This window comes from Emydura macquarii, unplaced genomic scaffold (assembly GCF_026122565.2).
Source record: "Emydura macquarii macquarii isolate MOO-44397 ecotype Brisbane River unplaced genomic scaffold, CSIRO-AGI_Emac_v2 contig_1170, whole genome shotgun sequence".
Lineage (NCBI taxonomy): Eukaryota > Metazoa > Chordata > Testudines > Chelidae > Emydura > Emydura macquarii.
The window spans coordinates 1,623,931-1,642,521 of NW_027131307.1; the positions used below are offsets into that span (position 1 = coordinate 1,623,931).

Below are 18,591 nucleotides of genomic sequence, written 5' to 3' on the forward strand. Positions count from 1 at the left end.
CTCCAAATGCGGCCTCACCAATGCCGAATAGAAGGGAATAATCACTTCCTGCTATCTGCTGGCAGTGCTCCTAATAATGCTGCCCAATATGCTATTAGCCTTCTTGGCAACCAGGGCACACTGCTGACTCATATCCAGCTTCTTATCCACTGTAACCCCCAGGTCCTTTTCTGCAGAACTGCTGCCTAGTCCATTGATCCCCAGTCTGTAGCTGTGCCTTCCCTTTATTGTCTGTGATAACTTTGCTAGTTGTCCAGTTACATGTTCTTTTTTGTGTGAAGATTGAAGCAAAGTAGGCATTGAGCAGCTCCACCTTCTTATATTCTGTTACCAGCTCACCTCCACTGAGCAGTGGACCCACACCATCTCTGATCTTTCATTTTTGTCTGACACATTTGTAGAACCCCATTTTGTATTTGTGTAATTAATTAGTCCTCCGTAAGTGTAGTACTTTGCATTTCTCCTTAGTGTCTTTCTTTATTTCAGATTGTTTCTCTAGTTTGTCAAGATCATTTTGAATTCTAATTCTGTCTTCCAAAGTTCTTGCAACCCCACCCAAATTGGTATCATCCACAAACTGTATAATTATATTTTCTGTGCGGTTATCCAAATAATTTATGAAAACATTGAACCAAACCCAAGACAGATCCCTGTGGGATCCCACATGATATGCATGCCCTTCCAGTTTGACTGTGAGTATGGTTTGCTGACAATTGTGCACCCATCTTCTAGTAGGTTCATCTAGGCTTATATTTCCCTAGTTTGCTTATGAGACGGTCATGTAAGACAGTATCAGAAAGCTTACTAAAGTCGAGATATATCACATCGACTGCTTCCCCCTGTCCACAGGGCTTGTTACCCTGTCAAAGAAGGATATTAGATTGGTTTGACATGATTTGTTCTTGACAAATCCATGTTTACTGTTACCTATCACCTTACTACTAGGTGCTTACAAATAGATTTTTTGGTCATTTGCTCCATTATCTTTGCAGGTACTGAAGTTAAGATGACTTCACCCACGTCTCCATGTTCTGGACTTATCTGTGGGCTTTTGTACCCTGCCCTTGTCAAATCTAGTTTAAAGCCCACCTAACTAGGTTAGCCAGTCTGTATATGAAGATCATCTTCCCCTTCCTGGATAGGTGGATCATATCTCTGCTCAGCAGTTTTTCTTCTCAGAACAGGATTCCATGGTCGAGAAAGCCAAGGAAGCCCTCCTGGCAACATCATCCATGCAGCCAGGCATTCACCTCTAGGATGTGTCTGTCTCTACATGAGCCCAATCTTTGATTAGGTGGATCGATATGAAAGCCACCTGCACCCTCAATTCCTTCACCCTTAGTCCCAGAGCCCTGTAGTCACTTCAGGATCATACCATGCTGTATCAGTAGGGACTGAACAGCAAAGGGTAGGGGTCAGGGGGCTGGATGATCCTTCTGTAATGTCTCAGATATGGGCTCTGGCAGGCAGCATGCCTCCTAGGATGCCATGTTAGGCCAACAGATGGATACTTCTGTCCCCCTTAGAAGGGAGTCACTGATCACCACCACCCTTCGTTTCCTCTTGGGAGTAGTTGCTGTGATCTTCCCAGCCTTGAGGGTACATGGCTTCTCCTCCTCCACCTTTTGGGGAGATTTCTCAACCTTCATTGCCAGGGCAGCAAACTGCTAGCGTCATCCTTGTGCAGGAGCCATTTACTCCACCCCAGGAGGTACTACTGCAGTCCTTTCCAGCTGGATTGATTCCCCAGCCTTGGAAGTCTTCATATGCATGTTTTCAGTGAATTCCTTTTGTGCACAGATGCTCCTCAGCCTAGCCACCTCCTCTTGTAGCTCTCCCACCTGCTTCCAGAGAGATCCTACCAGCAGCCGCCTCTCACACTGGATGGTCTCCCCAGCCTGGCTTTCTATGATGGAGAGATGTAGGCCACAGTCTCTGCAAACCCACACCAGGCACCCGTGGTTGTGTTCTCTGTCTGGACACAGGTGCAGATGGAGAAGCCTGGAGCAGTGTTGGCATTGATGGTGCAGCCTTTCCCAAACATGGTGATTGTATTCTTTCTCCCTCCTACAGACTCCCTCTGAAATTCCTCTGTTTGCTGCCCCCTGTTTACTAACTGGGTTCAGTTCCAGGTTCTGGAGAGGAATGTGTTCTGCTCATTATAGACGCCTCTGCCCCGGGAACCCAGCCAGTCCTCATTCCCCTCTCCTCCTGACCTGTCTCTCCTGTCCATCCCCACTTCCCCTTTACTCTTGTCTAACCTGTCACCTCCTGAGTCCTGCACTATATACTCTCCCACACCCCTCCCTCTCTGCTCCCCACCACCCATTCTCTCTCCCCCCTGCTTCTACTCTGCTCCCTTTCCCCCCATTTCCTCACTCCTCAGCATTCAAGGAGACTGTTTCCTCCTCCTTCATGCTGACCTGGCTCCAGGTGGGAGAGCACAGGAGTGCGAGGCTGCTTGCTCCCACTTCTAGTACCCTGTGCCACCGTGACCCCAGGCAGCCAGGAGGAAAAATTGCAGGGAAATCCCACTCAGCCCCTGTAGCATGGGGCTGGAGCATGCTCACTTGCTCTGTGGGAATGGCGCATGCAGTGTGGCTAGCACATAGGAGCTGTGAGGGGATAGCGCACGCTCAGTGCAGATGGAATCTTTGGAGAGTTTAATTGCCAAACTCTAACAAGTCTGTACTGAGCATACACAAACTGAGATCGTTCAGAGTCTTATACCTTGGCCAGATTTGGCTGAATTTTCATGGGAATGTCAGAAGGGAGCTCTCTGACCCCAGGGGGTGACCCTCTGCTGAATTCCAAGTCTCTGTTCCAAAGCACAAAGGCTCTACAGTGGCTCAATGAAATGGTTGTAAGATATTTTTTATCTTGGCAAAACAACATCTTTTCCCTAATTTGTTTCCAGGAAGGGCTAAACCCTTTTAGCTAAAACTTTCCTAAAACAAATTCCACAGAAGAACATGGAAAATTTTATCCTGAATGGTTAAAGTTACAAGCAACTGAAAACAGGGTCTTCTAATGCAAAACGTCAGTCAGCCTGAAATTTAGGCAGCGCTATCTGCTCCACCTGTAATCTATATAATTATGTGTAATGTGACTGTTGATGCTTTCATTACCCCAAAAAAGTCAAATTGTGGTCAGGCTGGGGCTGCAGCCACACTGGAAAGCATCTTTTCTATGTGAAATGTTTCATTTGGTGGCTGGGAGAGGATGAATGTGCCCAAATGAATGGAAACAGCTCCTGTCTTGATACTCAGTACTGGCTCACTCTCCTCTTTAATAACTTAGAAATGAAGGGGAGTTTGTTTAAAGATTCCCTATGTAGCCTACCGTTCAAGGGCTCCTGTCTAAGTGGCATTTCTGTTGGGTGATCAGCATGTGTCTTTACAGAGCACATGGAAGGTTGATGGTGATTTTTCATGAGCAGCCTGTTTTCTTCTCACCTGCTGCAATGCCAGCTGCTTTCTTCACTGGATTAGTGAGCCTCAGGGCTGCTCTACACAGCCCATGGTAATGCTTGTCATTCTCCATTTGCAGTAACAATAATCAGTGGACTTATCATGCTCCTGCTTTTCTTCTCGGAGCTGCAGTACTACCTCACCAAGGAAGTAAGTAGAGCTTTGGATTGTTGTCTTTGTGGGTTATGTTTTCCCTGTACTGTCCTGCTGTGGGAGCCCCAGGAGGCACATAGGGCCACATTCTCAACCAAGGTCCATCATTTGTCAGGCTTAGCCAGGCTGCAGAGTTTTGCAAGGCACAGACCATTCTGTAGCTATACGTCGTCTTGCCTTTCCCGTGGGTGATAATGGACTCCAGTTCATAATGTACTCTGGGTGGCTCAGGGAATCTCCTGCCTGGCTGCTGTGCTGATGGCTAGAATTTAATATAAGTTCCTGCCATACAGCACCAGAGGTTTCCTTCTGTTTGCAGTGCTTGGTCTAGTTCTGTTATGAACCAGGGAAGGAAGCAGGATCTGTGACTTTCACTAAGACTTTGATTTACTGTATTTGGAGCTGGAAATGACCCTGCTAGCAGCCCATCTGGTGTGATGAGAGTGAATTGCTGTTGCTGCTCCCTTCCGCTTTCCTCCCTGCATATCTCAAAGAAGATGGGCACTGGCACTGCAGGAAGCCTCTTTCCCCTTGTGGTCATCCTGACATTGGCTTGCTGTGCCTCAGATTGGGCTTTCCATACTTGTCAACCTCCATTGAGCCCTGGATTCTCCTCCTGGAGAAGGCAGCACAAGTCATACTGGGCTGCTGGTTGCCCCAGCTTCTGCTGTGAAGGGAGCAGTCTCCTGGGCCACCAGGACAAGATAGCCACCAGTTTCCTGCTTGCAGTTTCCCTAATGGGGAAAAAAAATTGAAAAAAGTAAAATATTTTAAACTGCTTTGATTTAATGCGACTCCCCAAACGATCCCTTTGCTGGCTAGGAGCATCACACATCGTAAAGTTGCTTCACCTGCTCTGTCACAGCATCCTGGAAGATACCGCTTTGGGCACCCCATGTGGAGGAGGCCCTTGGAAATATGGTGGCAGGGCGGCTGGAGAGAAGGCAAGTGAAAAGGCTTATGGTGTATTTCCAGGTGGAATGACACTTGCGTTTCCTTTGTTCCTAGGTTCATCCTGAACTATATGTTGACAAATCGAGAGGAGACAAATTGAAGATTAACATAGATGTTGTCTTTCCACATATGCCTTGTGCTTGTAAGTAAATCTGCTAAAGCATAATTTCTCAACCTGTGGTACACGTACCCCTGGGGATACGCGAGACACAGGCAGGGGGTACCCGGGGAAAAACAGAGTGAAGGGGAGGCGGGCAGCAGCTGGCAACTTCTGGGGAAGCTGGGCGGCAGCAGCTCACTTCCTACCCAGTCCCAGCTCCTAGCTGTCCGGAATGTGGCAGCCCCCGGCTTCCCACCCGGTCACAGCTCCCAGCTGGGAGGTGGGCGGCAGCCGCCACAGTCCCAGGAAGCCACGCTGCAGCTGTCCACTTCCCACCCAGTCCCAGCTTTTGGGGAAGGTGTGCGGTAGCCGCCCGCTTCCTGCCAGGTCCCAGCTCCGAGCTGGGAGGCGGGTGGCAGCGACTAGCTTCTGCAGGAGGTGGGCAGCACTTCCTGCTGGGTCTCAGCTCCCAGGTGGGAGCCCGGTGGCAGCCTCCTGCATCTCGTGAGCTGGGCTTGCAGCTGAGTGGCAGCCACCCGTGCCCCAGCTCTGAGCCAAGGGACAGCCTCCAGCACCCTGGCTTGAAGATGGGCAGCAGCCGCCTGCCCACATCCCTGTGTCCCAGACGGCATGAAAGCTTCCTCTGCCCCAGCTCGGATTGGGTGGCAGTTGCCCACCCCCTGGGCTGGCAGCCAGGTGGCAGCCACCTGCAACTTGCCCAGGTGGCAGCCTGCTCCCTGCCTCAAAGCCCAGTGGCCAGAAAACTTACCAATTTCACTGCTGTAAGACAGCCCCAGATTTTACCAGTTGCCTTCTTTTCCTGTCTCTCTCGCCCTCCTTCCCTGTCTCTCTCTCACCCCTTCCTCCTCTCAAATCTATGGCAAAAAGTGTGGCACGGCGCTTTATATTCCCCAGCATCGGCATGCCACTCAAAGCCTCCTAGCTTTGGCCAACATCACCTCTAGCCCAGGTACATACTTGAGTTGTGCACCCCTAGTGTAAAGCTGGTAACCCTACCCACACCAGATCTGACGTCTGTCCTATCACGGCCTTATATACTCAGCCCTTCTTCCAACATATGGCTCACATTATTCTGTAAATATAAAATCCGGTGGAAAATTGAGTGTTGGGGTACTTATTAAAATTTTCAGAAGTTAGGGGGTACTTGCTTCTTAAAAGATTGAGAAACTGTGCTAAAGAATTGGGAAGAAGGCAGATTTCATTCTGCTCAGGGTTGGATACGCTGGTCAGTCAGTGCACCCAGCATTTTGATATGCTAGTCAGCTACTTGTCCTGTAGGTGGTAAGGAATTACATTTCCCTGTAGTTAGGACAGGAAATCCAGTCAGAACTCCTGGGTTCTGTTTCCAGCATTGCCATTGACACAGTCCTAACTATGGTCTAATTGCTTCATCTCTCTGAGTGTGTTTCCTAATTTGTGCAGTGGAGATAAAGCTTTTTATCCACTTCTGTAAAGTACTTTGAGACCTGTGTGTGGTGAAGAAGAGCCTGGTATGAAAGGGGTATAATACCAACCTGCTCCCAGGGCCTGGTCCCAGCTTTCATTAGGTTTTGTAATGCTCATTCTGTGCCTCCCATGGCAGACACTGTAAGGTAGATCTTGGGACCAGCTACTATTTCTTGATTCTTGTGTTTAAATTCTGGGTCTGTACATTAAATGTCATGTGGAACCAAAGCAATTATGTTACTGATGTCATGTGACACTCTTTTTTCACTCCCTAATAACTTCCTCCAAAATCTTTTTGTTGGTCCGAATACTTCTTAGCTGAATTGTGAGATTTTTGGAACTCAATCCATTCAGCTATTTGTGCTGTTTTTTAGCGGAGAATATTTTTCCACTTAAAAATGTTTCAGACTCTTGATCACAGGGAGCTCTTCACGTTTCCTCTGAGGAATAGGGATTTGGTAATTTAAAACAAAACTGCAGCATGAAAATTATTAGAGATCCCACTGCTCATGTGTACACTGCAATTTTTGTTCTGTTTTTCGTAAGCTGAGCTCTGTCTCATATCATCTCATTGAAATGTAGCTGCAGAAGATACAGTCACCCTAGGGAGGTCTCTCTCCCTATTCCAGTCCCAGACTTCCCCCCCTACCATGTTTAAGATGGAGTAGCAAGTCCAGCAGGTCTGGCATCTTCTTTCCCCTTCCCCCTGGAAGATTGTGACATTGTGTGAGCAAGTGGCAGGCGAGCCTCCCAACTAACACACTAGGGTTTAGCAAAGGCCATCTGAGCCTCTTTGTGAAAGGTAATGGGAGAGGTGCTGGGATTACAATGGGGGGAGGGGGCATTCTCCAAATGGATTCAAGTTTGACCAGCAGATTGGGATAAAGGGTTGGGCTGGTTATTTAGCCTGGGCTTGTCTGCCTGGGTGAAAATAGGATACAGATAAGAGTTGGCTGAAGACGATCCCTGTTGGGCAGCAGCTCAAGAGCCTTGTTTGCAGGACAAATAGAAATGCAGGGGCACAGTTTTGAGTCACTTTGAGGCTCGCAGCCACCACAATGCAGATTCTTATTCCAGTCCCCTTCCATTCCTGGATTTTCTTCTAATTTGCAGATGACTCCTAGACTCCTGTCTGCTTGATCTTCTTAATAGGCTTATGGTTTCTCACTGGCTTGCTGCTTCCATAAACCATCTTCACCCCCAAAGAACCTGCCTTAATTCACTTTGCTTGCTGCTTTCAGATCTGAGCATCGATGCAATGGATGTGGCAGGAGAGCAGCAGCTAGATGTGGAGCACAACCTCTTTAAACAACGCTTGGATAAAGATGGCAGGCCTGTGACCCCAGAGGCTGAGAGACACGGTAGTACAATGTCCTGCTGCCTTCCTCTAATGGACGCTCTGTTATTACAGCCACTAGTCTGCCTCTGTTGCCTGCCATAGGAAATCCCTGGGACTGAAGTGGTACCCAAGTGGTATTTGAACTCTGAGCGGAAAGTTCACAGCAATGTGATGCCGCTGTCCCAAGTGCAGTGATGTGGGATGTGCATGAGGGTTTGCAGCGATGGGTGCTCTTCAGGGAATTGACCTGCTTGGAAGCTGTGACTGAGCCTGCTTTAAGGGTGTCTGTCACCCTTTGCCATTTATTTTCTTCTTTTTTGGGGATTTCATGGGGCCTGGTCCTTTCATTGCTGGAATGTAATTAGAGGCTTCCCTCAGCTCAGGCACTGACACATCTGCACAGAAGCTGTGAGCCGCTCAGACTGCCTAGCTTTGTCTCTTTCTTCCCATTGCTAACATTAGTACAGGGAGCACCAGTGGACAAGATGCTGGTGGGTTTGGATCATCATGCCCCAAACTCCTCCGAGCAAATCTAGATGACATGGTGGTACTGTCAGTAGAGCTGCACTGAAGTTAACAGTGGTGGGGAATCCTAGGGATAAAAAGGCTAATGTGAGTGTGGGCCCAGTGCTTTAAGGTGAATGCAGCCGGGGAGGAGTGATGTCTGAATCTCTTGACCTCGCACTGTGGAGGCACTGAGCTCATCCCTGTTCATCATCCATGCTGACAGTCAGGCTCCCAGGGACTGCTATAACTTGTTACAACCTGCTGGATGGTCACCAGTCTGCTGTACTGGAGCCAACTGGATCTGAGCAGCGGCCACTAGCGTTTCTAATGTTGGTCTCTTTGGCATTCCCAGGATACCTGTCTGATACCCCTCCTTGGGATGATGGGATTCCTCTGGCCCTGAGACCAAGCCAGACCTCACTCCCCAGCTTCCCCAGCAGCTCATGTCTGCCAGAACTCCAGCACCCTGTGTCCCTCTATTGTTTAATGCTGCAGGGACACATGGCAATTAAGCTAAGCGGAGTGTAGGAGTTTCTTATCCACCTATGGGCTTTACTCTTACAAAACACGAGAGAGCTACTGGTCTAGGCAAAACAACAAACACCTGAACACAACCTCCTCCTCCTACCCATGAGCCTGATCACACCCCTCCACTCTGGGTCTGTGCGCTGTCCATGTGAGCCCCGTGTCTCCCCGGCAGCAAGTTGCTCTTGCAGCTGACAGTGGTCAGCCTCCTGCGCATAGAGCCTCTCCTGCTTACAAGCCAGTCTTGGTATATCTCCAGGCCCCAGCCATGCTGGGTTCACGGACCCAACACCCTTGTTGTGTAAAGGATCATAATGGGAAGATGACTCATTAACAAGCCAGTCATTCATGGGAACTGGTTGGATGGCTCTTCCTGTGTTCGCTGTCCCCAAGGTGAGAAACACCCCCCAGCTTGTTATACATCACAACAAGCTACATATATGCCAGTTGAACTGGCTCTACACGGGGCACAGAGTGGATTCACATAATCCATTGTTTAGAGTGAGATCATGAGTGATACAAACCAAAGTGAAATTCATAAGATGATACACAGATATATTCCTAAACCTGTTACACCCCATTGAAGTCTTATTTTGTGTTAGAGCTGGGGAAAGAAGAGGAGAAAGTGTTTGATCCAGATTCCTTAGCTGCTGATCGCTGTGAGAGCTGTTATGGAGCAGAGTCAGAGGACATCCGGTAAATGAAGGCTTTCCTGATCTCCTTACCTGGGGAAGGGGGCTGTACCCTAATCCTGATCTGACAGGAAAGGGGTGTGTGCACATTCCTAATCTCCAGAATTGGAAAGGGGGGATAACACATCTGTGGTGTTCTAACCTCGGTGAGAAGTGTGGTGCGGGGGTGTGTTTCCTGTGAAATCTCAGTTCCATAACCTCCTACTTTGTGGCAGGCCCCACATACTTCTCTAGTTTCCTGATGGATGGAAGGAGAAGATGGTGTGTGTGCGCACGTGTGTTTCTGTGGTCTCCTGAGCCCAGAGGGGGGATGGGGTACCTGTTCCATAACCTCTCAGCACAATTTGCCCCAGATATTGAATGAATCCATATGGTGTGACTTCTCCTTCAAGAATTCCCATACGGATCTACTGTTTTGGGCTAGGCACTTCTGGGCATGTAAGCTCAGAGTTGGCTGGAAAAAAATGTCCATCGGGGCCTCTCCCTGGGGGTGGGGCTCTCAGGGTGCAAAAGGGGGCGTGTCCCCCACAAGCAGTGAGCACACTCAGGGCTTGCCTGCAGCTCTGTGTGTGGGGCAGTCTGGCGCTGCATTGCCCTCCCCATCCCCTTGCACACTCCTGCAAGAACAGAGCCGAATCTGGCCCATGGGATCTTGGACTCTCTCCTCCCCTGTTTTCCTTTTCTGGGCTTGGAATAATTCATCGGGTTGCAGCTCCCCTGGGGCATGGGGGATTCAGCCCTCCAGCCTCCCCTTCTCCGGTAACAAAAAAGTCAAATGAATAAAGAAAGTAGTCATTTGCCCAGAGTCCACTCTGGTCTCCCCCCCCTTGATGCGGGGGAGCGAAAGGGGGCTTCCCCCCACCTGTGGGAGCCTTGGCCTGAGACCTGTAGACTAGTGGGAGTGCAGCACAGGAGTGAATTGTTTATTCAAATGGGGAGACTCCAGGCCAGTCAGGTGAGGTGCATTGACAGGCCTATTTGTGGGACTTCTCGGGCTGGTTAAGAAGTGGTATTACCAGGTTCTGAAGGGAAGATCCTCAGAGCTCTACTGTGAATGCAGAGGTCCTCTGCTGGCTGCCAGCCTCAGGAAGGCAGTGACTTAAAGCCATTCAGCTACGTGTATTATATGAATGGACAGCATCAGTTCTGGGTATTTAGCCTTCCTTTGGCCCAGAGATCACCTGCTGAGACTAGTGGGCCCCAGCATGAGGGAAAAGTTGCTACTGTGTCCTGCAGAGAGCTGGTTCCACATTTTTTGGTCTGTGCTCTTGATTTATGTTTGGCCTCCATTCAGGATGAGTGAGACAGTGCCTGTGGTTTTGCAGGTGCTGTAATTCCTGTGATGATGTGAGAGAAGCCTACAGGCGGCGTGGCTGGGCGTTCAAGAACCCTGACACTATAGAACAATGCAAGAGAGAAGGGTTCAGCCAGAAAATGCAGGAGCAGAAGAATGAGGGTTGCCAAGTGTATGGATTCTTAGAGGTCAACAAGGTGAGGAAGAGTTTTCCTTAAACTCTAAACTGTGCCAGGCACCTGAAATCCCAGCTCTTGTCAGTGACCAGGAAAGGGCAGCGATTGGGAATTCCCAACAGTTCTATGGTACTGGGACCTAAGTTGTTTGGGCTTTGTTAGGTCTCAGTGCTGAGTGCAGCATAAGAGCCTAACCACAAGAGCAAATCAGAGAAAGAAATGCAATAAAAGGGAATGGCCTTGTGTGTTTTGTTGGCTGGACCTTGCAGAACATGTGGGGACAGAGTGGCTGGTGGATTTCCCAAGCTAGGAGAGCTGCATGTTTCCTCTGAGCTCTGCAGCATTCTCCCTCCCCTGGCTTGCATTTCTGGAGCTAGTGAGGAGGTATTTCTGTGGCTGGATTTATCAGCAGACCCTCCTTGTGTAGGGACCTGTGGACAGTGAAGTCTTCTTGTGACAGAGACAATGGGAGCTGCCAAAGATCACCAAAGCTCTCATCTCCGAGAGACCCGAAGCACCCACCTGACACACAGCAGCATTATGTTCCAAAGGAACCATAGAAGACTGACAGGCACAGAGGTACTGGGCCTCGCTTTCAAAAGTTGAGTGCAAATGACAAAGGAACTCTGGGTCTAATGTGCTTGTCTAGCTTTTGCAGTTGTGCATGAAAGTTGGGTATTTATGCACACAAAGCCAGTTAGCTACATAACTGCCTGCTCGTTTTGGTGAAAGCCACGCACAGCAATTGCACATGCAAATTAGGCACACAGATGCACACAAACTAGAAAACCAGGCCCAGGTGCCCTGTGCAGGCTTTTTTTAGGCTACATCTGCTTTCCCTGGAGGATCCTGAATTAACCATTTGCTCTCCAAGGTAGGAATTTGAAGCTCGTTGTGGGTACTGAACAGTTTTGGGGCCCCTCACTATAAAGTGTGGTGAAAAATGAGAAATGGAAATAAAGGGGATGGCAGGGGTAGATGAAGGGGCCCAATGGAGCGGGACGGGCCAGGCTGGGGAGTACAGGGGGCTTCCTGTGGGCTAAGGGGACAGACCCTGGGGATTCTTTGCGGGAGGAGTTCCCTGCTTTCTCCCTTACTCTAACCCATAGTCCCTAGTTCCATATGCTGGCTAAGTAATCCCTGAAAGGCCCAGTATAGAGCACACAATGCCCTTCACACATGGCAGGATCTCACTGACTCTCATTTTAGCTAGCCTAACCCAGGGCACCATCATGCAAAACTTGGTGTTTCTTTTTCCTTTCTGTGCTGCTCTAGCAGTACCTTCCCCCCTTCTGTGCCTGTAAGAAAACGCAGAAACGTACTACTCTGCTGTTGCTGCAAACAGTCTTCTTTGTCTCAGTTGCCCAGGATATATGCAGAGCCTCTGGCTTCCCAGCTGTGTGCTTTGGTTTTAATTATGGTATGGAATATGTGGTGTACATTTAGGACACTACACTCCACCATCCACAGTAGATCCCCCACTGATTTCAGTTGCAGGTCTGCACAGAGATCAAAGATGGAATATGGCCTTTGTCTACAAAGGAAGGCTGGGATGTTCAAAAGGCCCTAAGGGAGTTAGGTGTCCAACTGCTACTGAACGTCTGGGAACTGGTGCCTAACTCCCTTAGGCCCCTTTTTAACATCCCAGGCTGAACTTTTATTTATTGTTTGTTCAGTGCTTTATTGTTGCATAAAGCATCACTCTGGGAATATATGTTCCTCTTTAGGACTAACAGTATTACTCCACTTTAGTTTCTTTTCCTTCCTCATTGTCCTTTGCTGTTTCTCTCCCCCTTCCTGAGGGGTTCCTCTCATCTTCCCTGCAGCAACTTTCAGTTCCCATCCCCTGTGGACTTCACTCGCACTCCTTCCCATTTTTGTATCTGCTAAAAATGATCAGCAATGAAGTAGTTAATGTTGACATTAACATATGATCCATGTGTGATACAACCCGTGCCCAGGGTAGCCAACTGATAATGCCAAGGTCAGGGCAGGCTGCAAAAGGAGAACAGATTCTCCCTGTGCTGGTGGGTGACACTGAAGCCCGGCTTCCCAACCAGCCACGAACTGCTTCTGATTACCCCACACTGGATATCAAGAAGCCAGTCCACAAATGCCCACAGCCCCCTTCACTGCACTTCAGCTCCAGGCTCCCAAATCAGCACCAGGTCTAGCAAAGAGACCAGTTACTTAAACTCTCTGCTCTTTGCTAAAAAGGTTCCCTCTGACCCCAAGGGGTCAGCCACAGCACCAGATCAATATAAGTTTGGATCTTACCTAAAATACCACGCTGGCAGCCAATCCTTTAGTATCTAAACTAAAGGTTTATTGTAAAAAGAAAGAAAGAAATCATGAGAGAAATGTTAAAGGGATAAAGTAAATCACAGATATACAAATGATTAAAAGTCCATTTACATCAGGTTTCTGGAAGAGATGTGGAGTTACAGGCTTGTATAGTTCCCTCTGGTTCACATCCAGTACCTGGATGGGTCTAAGACCTTCAGTTCAGTTGCAAGATGAATTGGTCCAGAGGTCGGTGTGTGTCTGCAGCTGGACAGGATCATAGACCAAGATGGATCCTGTGGCTTGATCTTATAAACCCCCTCCCCCGGCCATGCGGCCTCCGGACAGTCACAAGACCCAAAATGGAATCCGGAGTCACATGGGCCAATCCTGGTGATTCTTCAGGTGTGCCTGGGGTCCAGTCATGTAAGCAGGTTCTGGTGACTCATTAGTGATGCTGGCTTCTCTCTCTAGGCCCCTTGCACCTGGGGAGGCCTTAATGGGCCATTACGCTGGCCATTGTTCTGCAGCCATCCTATCTGGGGTATTGCCCCGGCAGCACAATTGAAACACAGATATCTCAAATACATCTATAACTTCCATGTCACATATTACACATGAACATAAGTAATATTCTCTTACTTAGCATATCATAATCTTCCTAACAGTACCTGACATGGCATATCCCACATGGATTATTATGATTCTGCCATGCTGATGTCACACAATACACTAGCTGCCCCCCCTCTCAAGCCAGCCCGCATGACACCATGGTCTTTGGTGCTGACACCACAGTGAGATGAAGGTGGATGGTGAAATTCACATCTTTGAGGCATTGTTTCGGGCTGGCTGCATGTTGCAATGGTTGCATTTGGTTCACATTTAAGAGATTATTTTCACAAGCAGGGAGGGTAGAAATAGATATATTTTAAATGAAAGCTTAGATTCTGCACAATTGGTGTAGGCCACACACATCAGATCTGGTCTGGAAGCCAGGTGTCGGACATCTCTGTTCTACACATTTCAGAATAGTACAGATTGGTTTATTTGCAAAAAGGAGGTTCTTTGTGGAGTAGCTGGTTCACTTATGACTGTGTCAGCAGATAAGTAACATAGGAGAGGGAAATCCACCTTTTAAAAGGAGGCAGCAAGTGTTTAAAGCTTCGCTTTTTTATATAGAATGGGGCCTTTTAATGAAAGATGACTATTTCCTACAGGTAGCTGGAAACTTTCACTTTGCACCTGGAAAAAGCTTTCAGCAGTCTCATGTCCATGGTAAAGTATTTTGTTTTTTCCTTATGGCCTCCCAACTTCCTGTCAGTCTGTGCATTTCTCTCTAAACATGTCCCTCTGATTTCCATGTCCTGAACCATGATGGCTAAAGCTGATTTAAGTAGCACTGCTGCAGTGGGAAGGAACTGGCAGAAGTGCCATGCTAGGAGAGGAGAAGTGGAGAAATGTTGGGTGGAGGAAGAATTGGGAGGAAGTGATGCCAAAGAGGAGCCATGACTACATATATCCAATCTGTCTCATCTCATTAGGCCCCACTATTCTGCTATAAACCGCTCACAGTCAATGTGTTCAGTCCAGAAACGTTACATGGAGAATTCTAAAGCAATTCAAGTGATTTTATGTGGAAGTTAGGCAAGTTAGAGTGTTTTAATTTATGCCTTAATATATATTCTCAAACAAGAACCTTTAAAATAGATTTAAGATTGGAAGTAGTTATGTAACTTGGTAGTGTGTGGCAGTTTCAGAAACAAATGTTTGAAACCCCAGGTTTTCAGAGTTATGTTTTGACAGAGACTTTTAACTCTACCCTTATAGCCTGCTGCATCATGTAACATATACAGACCCATATTTACAGCTTTACAGTAGTTACATTAATGAGAAGTGCCTTGTATGCCTATTTCAGCTCCTTTGTGCACTAGGTACGAGCGTAGACTAAGCTAGCCCTCTTTCAAGACTGAGGTACTCCTATGGATCTGCAGCTCTGTTCAATGGGTGAGCTCAGGATAGCTATCGTGAGGTCTTGGACCTGCGCCAGGAGAGTGAATATAGTGGCTGTAGTCTGTATAGAAAGTGTGAGAAGGCTAGAATGGTCTTGATGGCTCATAGTAGAATGGTGGCTAAGGCTGTGTAGTTACTGTAGACTGTCTGCAGAGGGTAAGTTATGAAAATATGCTCTTGACTGTAATAGGAAGATGGGGAAGGTGTTACACTATTCAGTTCCACACGGTGCTGCACACGCACACACACCCCTTTCACTTTTGAGAAATTCCTTCAGATGAAAAATTGTTGAAGGAGAAAGGATTTGGTTGCAATAGAAAGACTTCCAACCCATTGAAAGAGAATTCTTTGTTTTTCTTTGCCCAAAAAAAGAAAGGGAAGCCTATTCGAAATCTGAAAAGACTCAACTAGTATATCAGAGCTCAGATTCCGCGTGGTGACTGAACCAATTCTGAGAATTCAGGGAGAGGATTCTGTATGCAAACACTTGGCTTTTAAGATAAGTACTTCCACACCTCATTAATGCAGCCTTATACCTCAGGTTTAGACTGAGGGACAGTCTTCAAAACAAGATGTTGCAGCAGCCCCCACGATTTTCACCATGTTTCTGGCATTTGTTGTGACCTGAATTCACTACAAAGTACACACCTGCCCAAGTTTTGACTGTCAGTCACTGGAGCAATCCTAGATATAAGTGATGCTTCAGTTTTCCTCTCTTCACTCCATTTCTTAGAGCTTCCTGGCAGCCATGTTGCAACTGAAAGAACTATGATCCTGGAGCTGATGGTCTTGTGTACATATTCATTGACAATTGTGTGACTTCAAATGAGACTGCTCCAGACATGGTTAAACAGCCATTATTTGCCTGGTCTCAGTGTGATGGTCAGACTTCCTCAGTCAGTTCAAGAATCATGAGGTGGTGGTCAGTTTGCAGAATGTCCTGTACTCTGCTTTCTCAGTCTAAGAGATAGGTGCTTTTGTTTCAGGCTAGGGAGCTGAGATAGGACATTGCACTACATAAGACCTATGAAAGCCAAAAGAAGCCAGATTGATTTACTGGCATTTGGGGAAATTCAGTTATCACTTAGAGCTTTCTCCCTGCAATCCTGTAGGGGCTATTGGATACTTGGAACCCAAGCTAAACTCATTTTTAATAGGCTCTATCAAAACGGACTTTTCTCCAGGAAAAGTTCAAAGTAATTAATAGATTTTAAGGCCAGAGGGGACCATTATGATCATCTAGAACAGTGGTTCTCAACCCACGGCCCAATGAGCACACAGCTGCAATCCATGTGACATTCTCAATATATCTATTGTGTGGATGCACCCACATAACACAGAGAGCTGCATATGCGGCCCACAATGGTAAGTGGGTTGAGAACCACTGATCTGCTAAAGACTGACCACCTGCATAATCTGGGCCAAGGACCTTCACCCAGTCCTTCCTGCATCAAGACCGTAACTTTTGTTTGAGCTACAGTATATATTTTAGAAAGACATCCAGTCTCAAGTGATGGAGAATCCATGACACCCCTTGGTAAGTTGTTCCAGTGACCATCATTGTTAAAAATTTGGACATTATTTTTAGGCTGAATTTGTCTAGTTTCAGCTTCCAATCATTGGGTCTCTTTGTGCCTTTTTGTGGGTACTGATAGTCAGGCTGTGCTCAAGTCACCTCTTAACCCTCTGGTGAATAAACTAAACAGATTGAGCTTCTTCAGTGTCTCGCTGTGAGGCAGGTTTTCCAGACTTCAGCTCATTCTTGTAGCTCTTCTCTGAACCCTTTCCAATTTGACAACATCCTTTTTCAAGCTTGGATGCCAGAACTGGACACAGTATCCAATGATGGTTTCACTAATGCCATAAACAGATGTAATATCACTTCTGCTGCTGCTTGATATTCCTCTGCTTAGACATCCAAGAATTTTGTTTGTCCTCTTAGCTACAGCATTGCATTGGCAACTAATGTTCAATTAGTTATGTACCATGATCCCAAAGTCCTTTTCAGAGTCACTGCTTTGCAGGGCACATTTCCTGGTCTTGTAAGTGTGACCTATGCTGTTTGTTCCTATACCTTGCATTTGACTGTGTTGAAATGCATGCTGTTCAAATGAGCCCATGTTACCAGTCTGTATAGCTGACCTATCCCCATCCTTTTCTATAATTTCACCCATTTTTATTTCTTCTGGAAATTTTATCAGCTGTGATTTTATATTTTTTCCTGATTGTTGGCAAAGATATTGAATAGCGTTGGGCAGAGAACAGATCCTTGTAGGATCCTACTAGAAACATCCCCATTGGATGATGGTTCCCCATTTACAATTGCTTTTTAAAATCTTTCAGTTAACCTTAATTTAATGTATTGAATATAGGCTGAGTTAATTTTTTATAGTGCTATTTTTTTATCAGAATGTCATATGGGACTAAGTCAAATGCCTACAGAAATCTCAGTATATTACGTCAACAAAGTTACGTTTATCAACCAAACTTGCGGTCCTGGAACTTCTCCAGTGTTCCAAGATTTGTTAAAACTCAACATGAATGGTTCAGAGAGCTCTTTGGACAGTTCTTTTAATCTCGGATGAAATTTATCCAGTCCTGTAGATTTTTTAAATGAGTAATAGTTGCTGTTTTAACAACCTCCATAAGTACTGATTGACTAGAAAGTGTTTCATTATAACTGTAAAATGTGAATACATCTTCCTGCTTCTTTCTGAATACAGAACAGAAATATTTATTGAATACTTCTGCTTTCTTAGTATCACAATTGATAATTTTGCCATCCTTGTCTTGTTTCATATCTGTACCGTTTTTAGGATAACATCTGTTCCTGAGATATTTAAATATAATTCCTTCTCATTGTCCTTAACCTCACTTGCCATAGATTTTTCATTCATACCTTTAGCATCCCTTATCAATTGACTGCATTTTCTAACTGCACATTCTGTGATTTACTATAGTTTCAACCAATTTGCCTAGTAATGAAGTTAGGTTTACTGGCCTGTATTTGCCAGGATTGGCTCTGGAGCCTTTTTTTAAAAATCAGCATTCCTCAACAAATTTGCCATCCACCAATCATCTATTACAGAGGCACTTTTAAGCGGTAGTTATGTACCACAGTTTCTGGATCTTAAAAGTATTTTTAGCTGAACTTTAAGGTGGAAAGTCTGAGATGTTCTCCAGGTAGGCATTTAGTACTTACAGAATGTATGGTGTTGCTTAGTCTTTGTCCAGGTGTAGCCCCAGGTACAGGGTGAGACAGTTGGCAGGATATAGTGCAGGATACTTCATTTCCTTTATCAGGTTTGAATCAGTTATCTCATGGACTGGTATAAGGAACAACTTCCCCATCTGGATTCAGTCCGTGGACTCTGCAAGAACTGATGGACAAGTTTGGATATCCTGCATAACCCTCTGATGTTAGAGATGCCTTACTCTAACTGCAGGGGAATGATTCTGCTTCTCACTGAAGTACTGAGCTATAAATTCTCAGCTTCTGTTGAACAAGGTCTAGAGAGAACTGTTAACTTCCTGATAGGCCAATCTCATCAGGAAGTCATGTCAGCATCTTTGGCACCTTCTTGCCACCTTAGGTGTTTGCATAAATGAAGAAAAGTTTGT

At 46.6% G+C, this 18,591-nt stretch overlaps 1 protein-coding gene across 4 annotated transcripts in view; it reads left to right on the forward strand.

The window, feature by feature from the left end:
- Nucleotides 1–18,591, forward strand: part of ERGIC3 (ERGIC and golgi 3) — a 71,665-nt gene that overhangs the window by 7,046 nt on the left and 46,028 nt on the right. For all 4 annotated transcript variants that reach the window (XM_067546877.1, XM_067546879.1, XM_067546878.1 and 1 more), the window contains exons 2-7: nt 3,550–3,620; nt 4,632–4,719; nt 7,386–7,505; nt 9,118–9,211; nt 10,533–10,698; nt 14,178–14,235. In XM_067546877.1, coding sequence (XP_067402978.1) covers nt 3,550–3,620; nt 4,632–4,719; nt 7,386–7,505; nt 9,118–9,211; nt 10,533–10,698; nt 14,178–14,235 — 597 coding nt within the window. The remainder of the gene's footprint in view (nt 1–3,549; nt 3,621–4,631; nt 4,720–7,385; nt 7,506–9,117; nt 9,212–10,532; nt 10,699–14,177; nt 14,236–18,591) is intronic.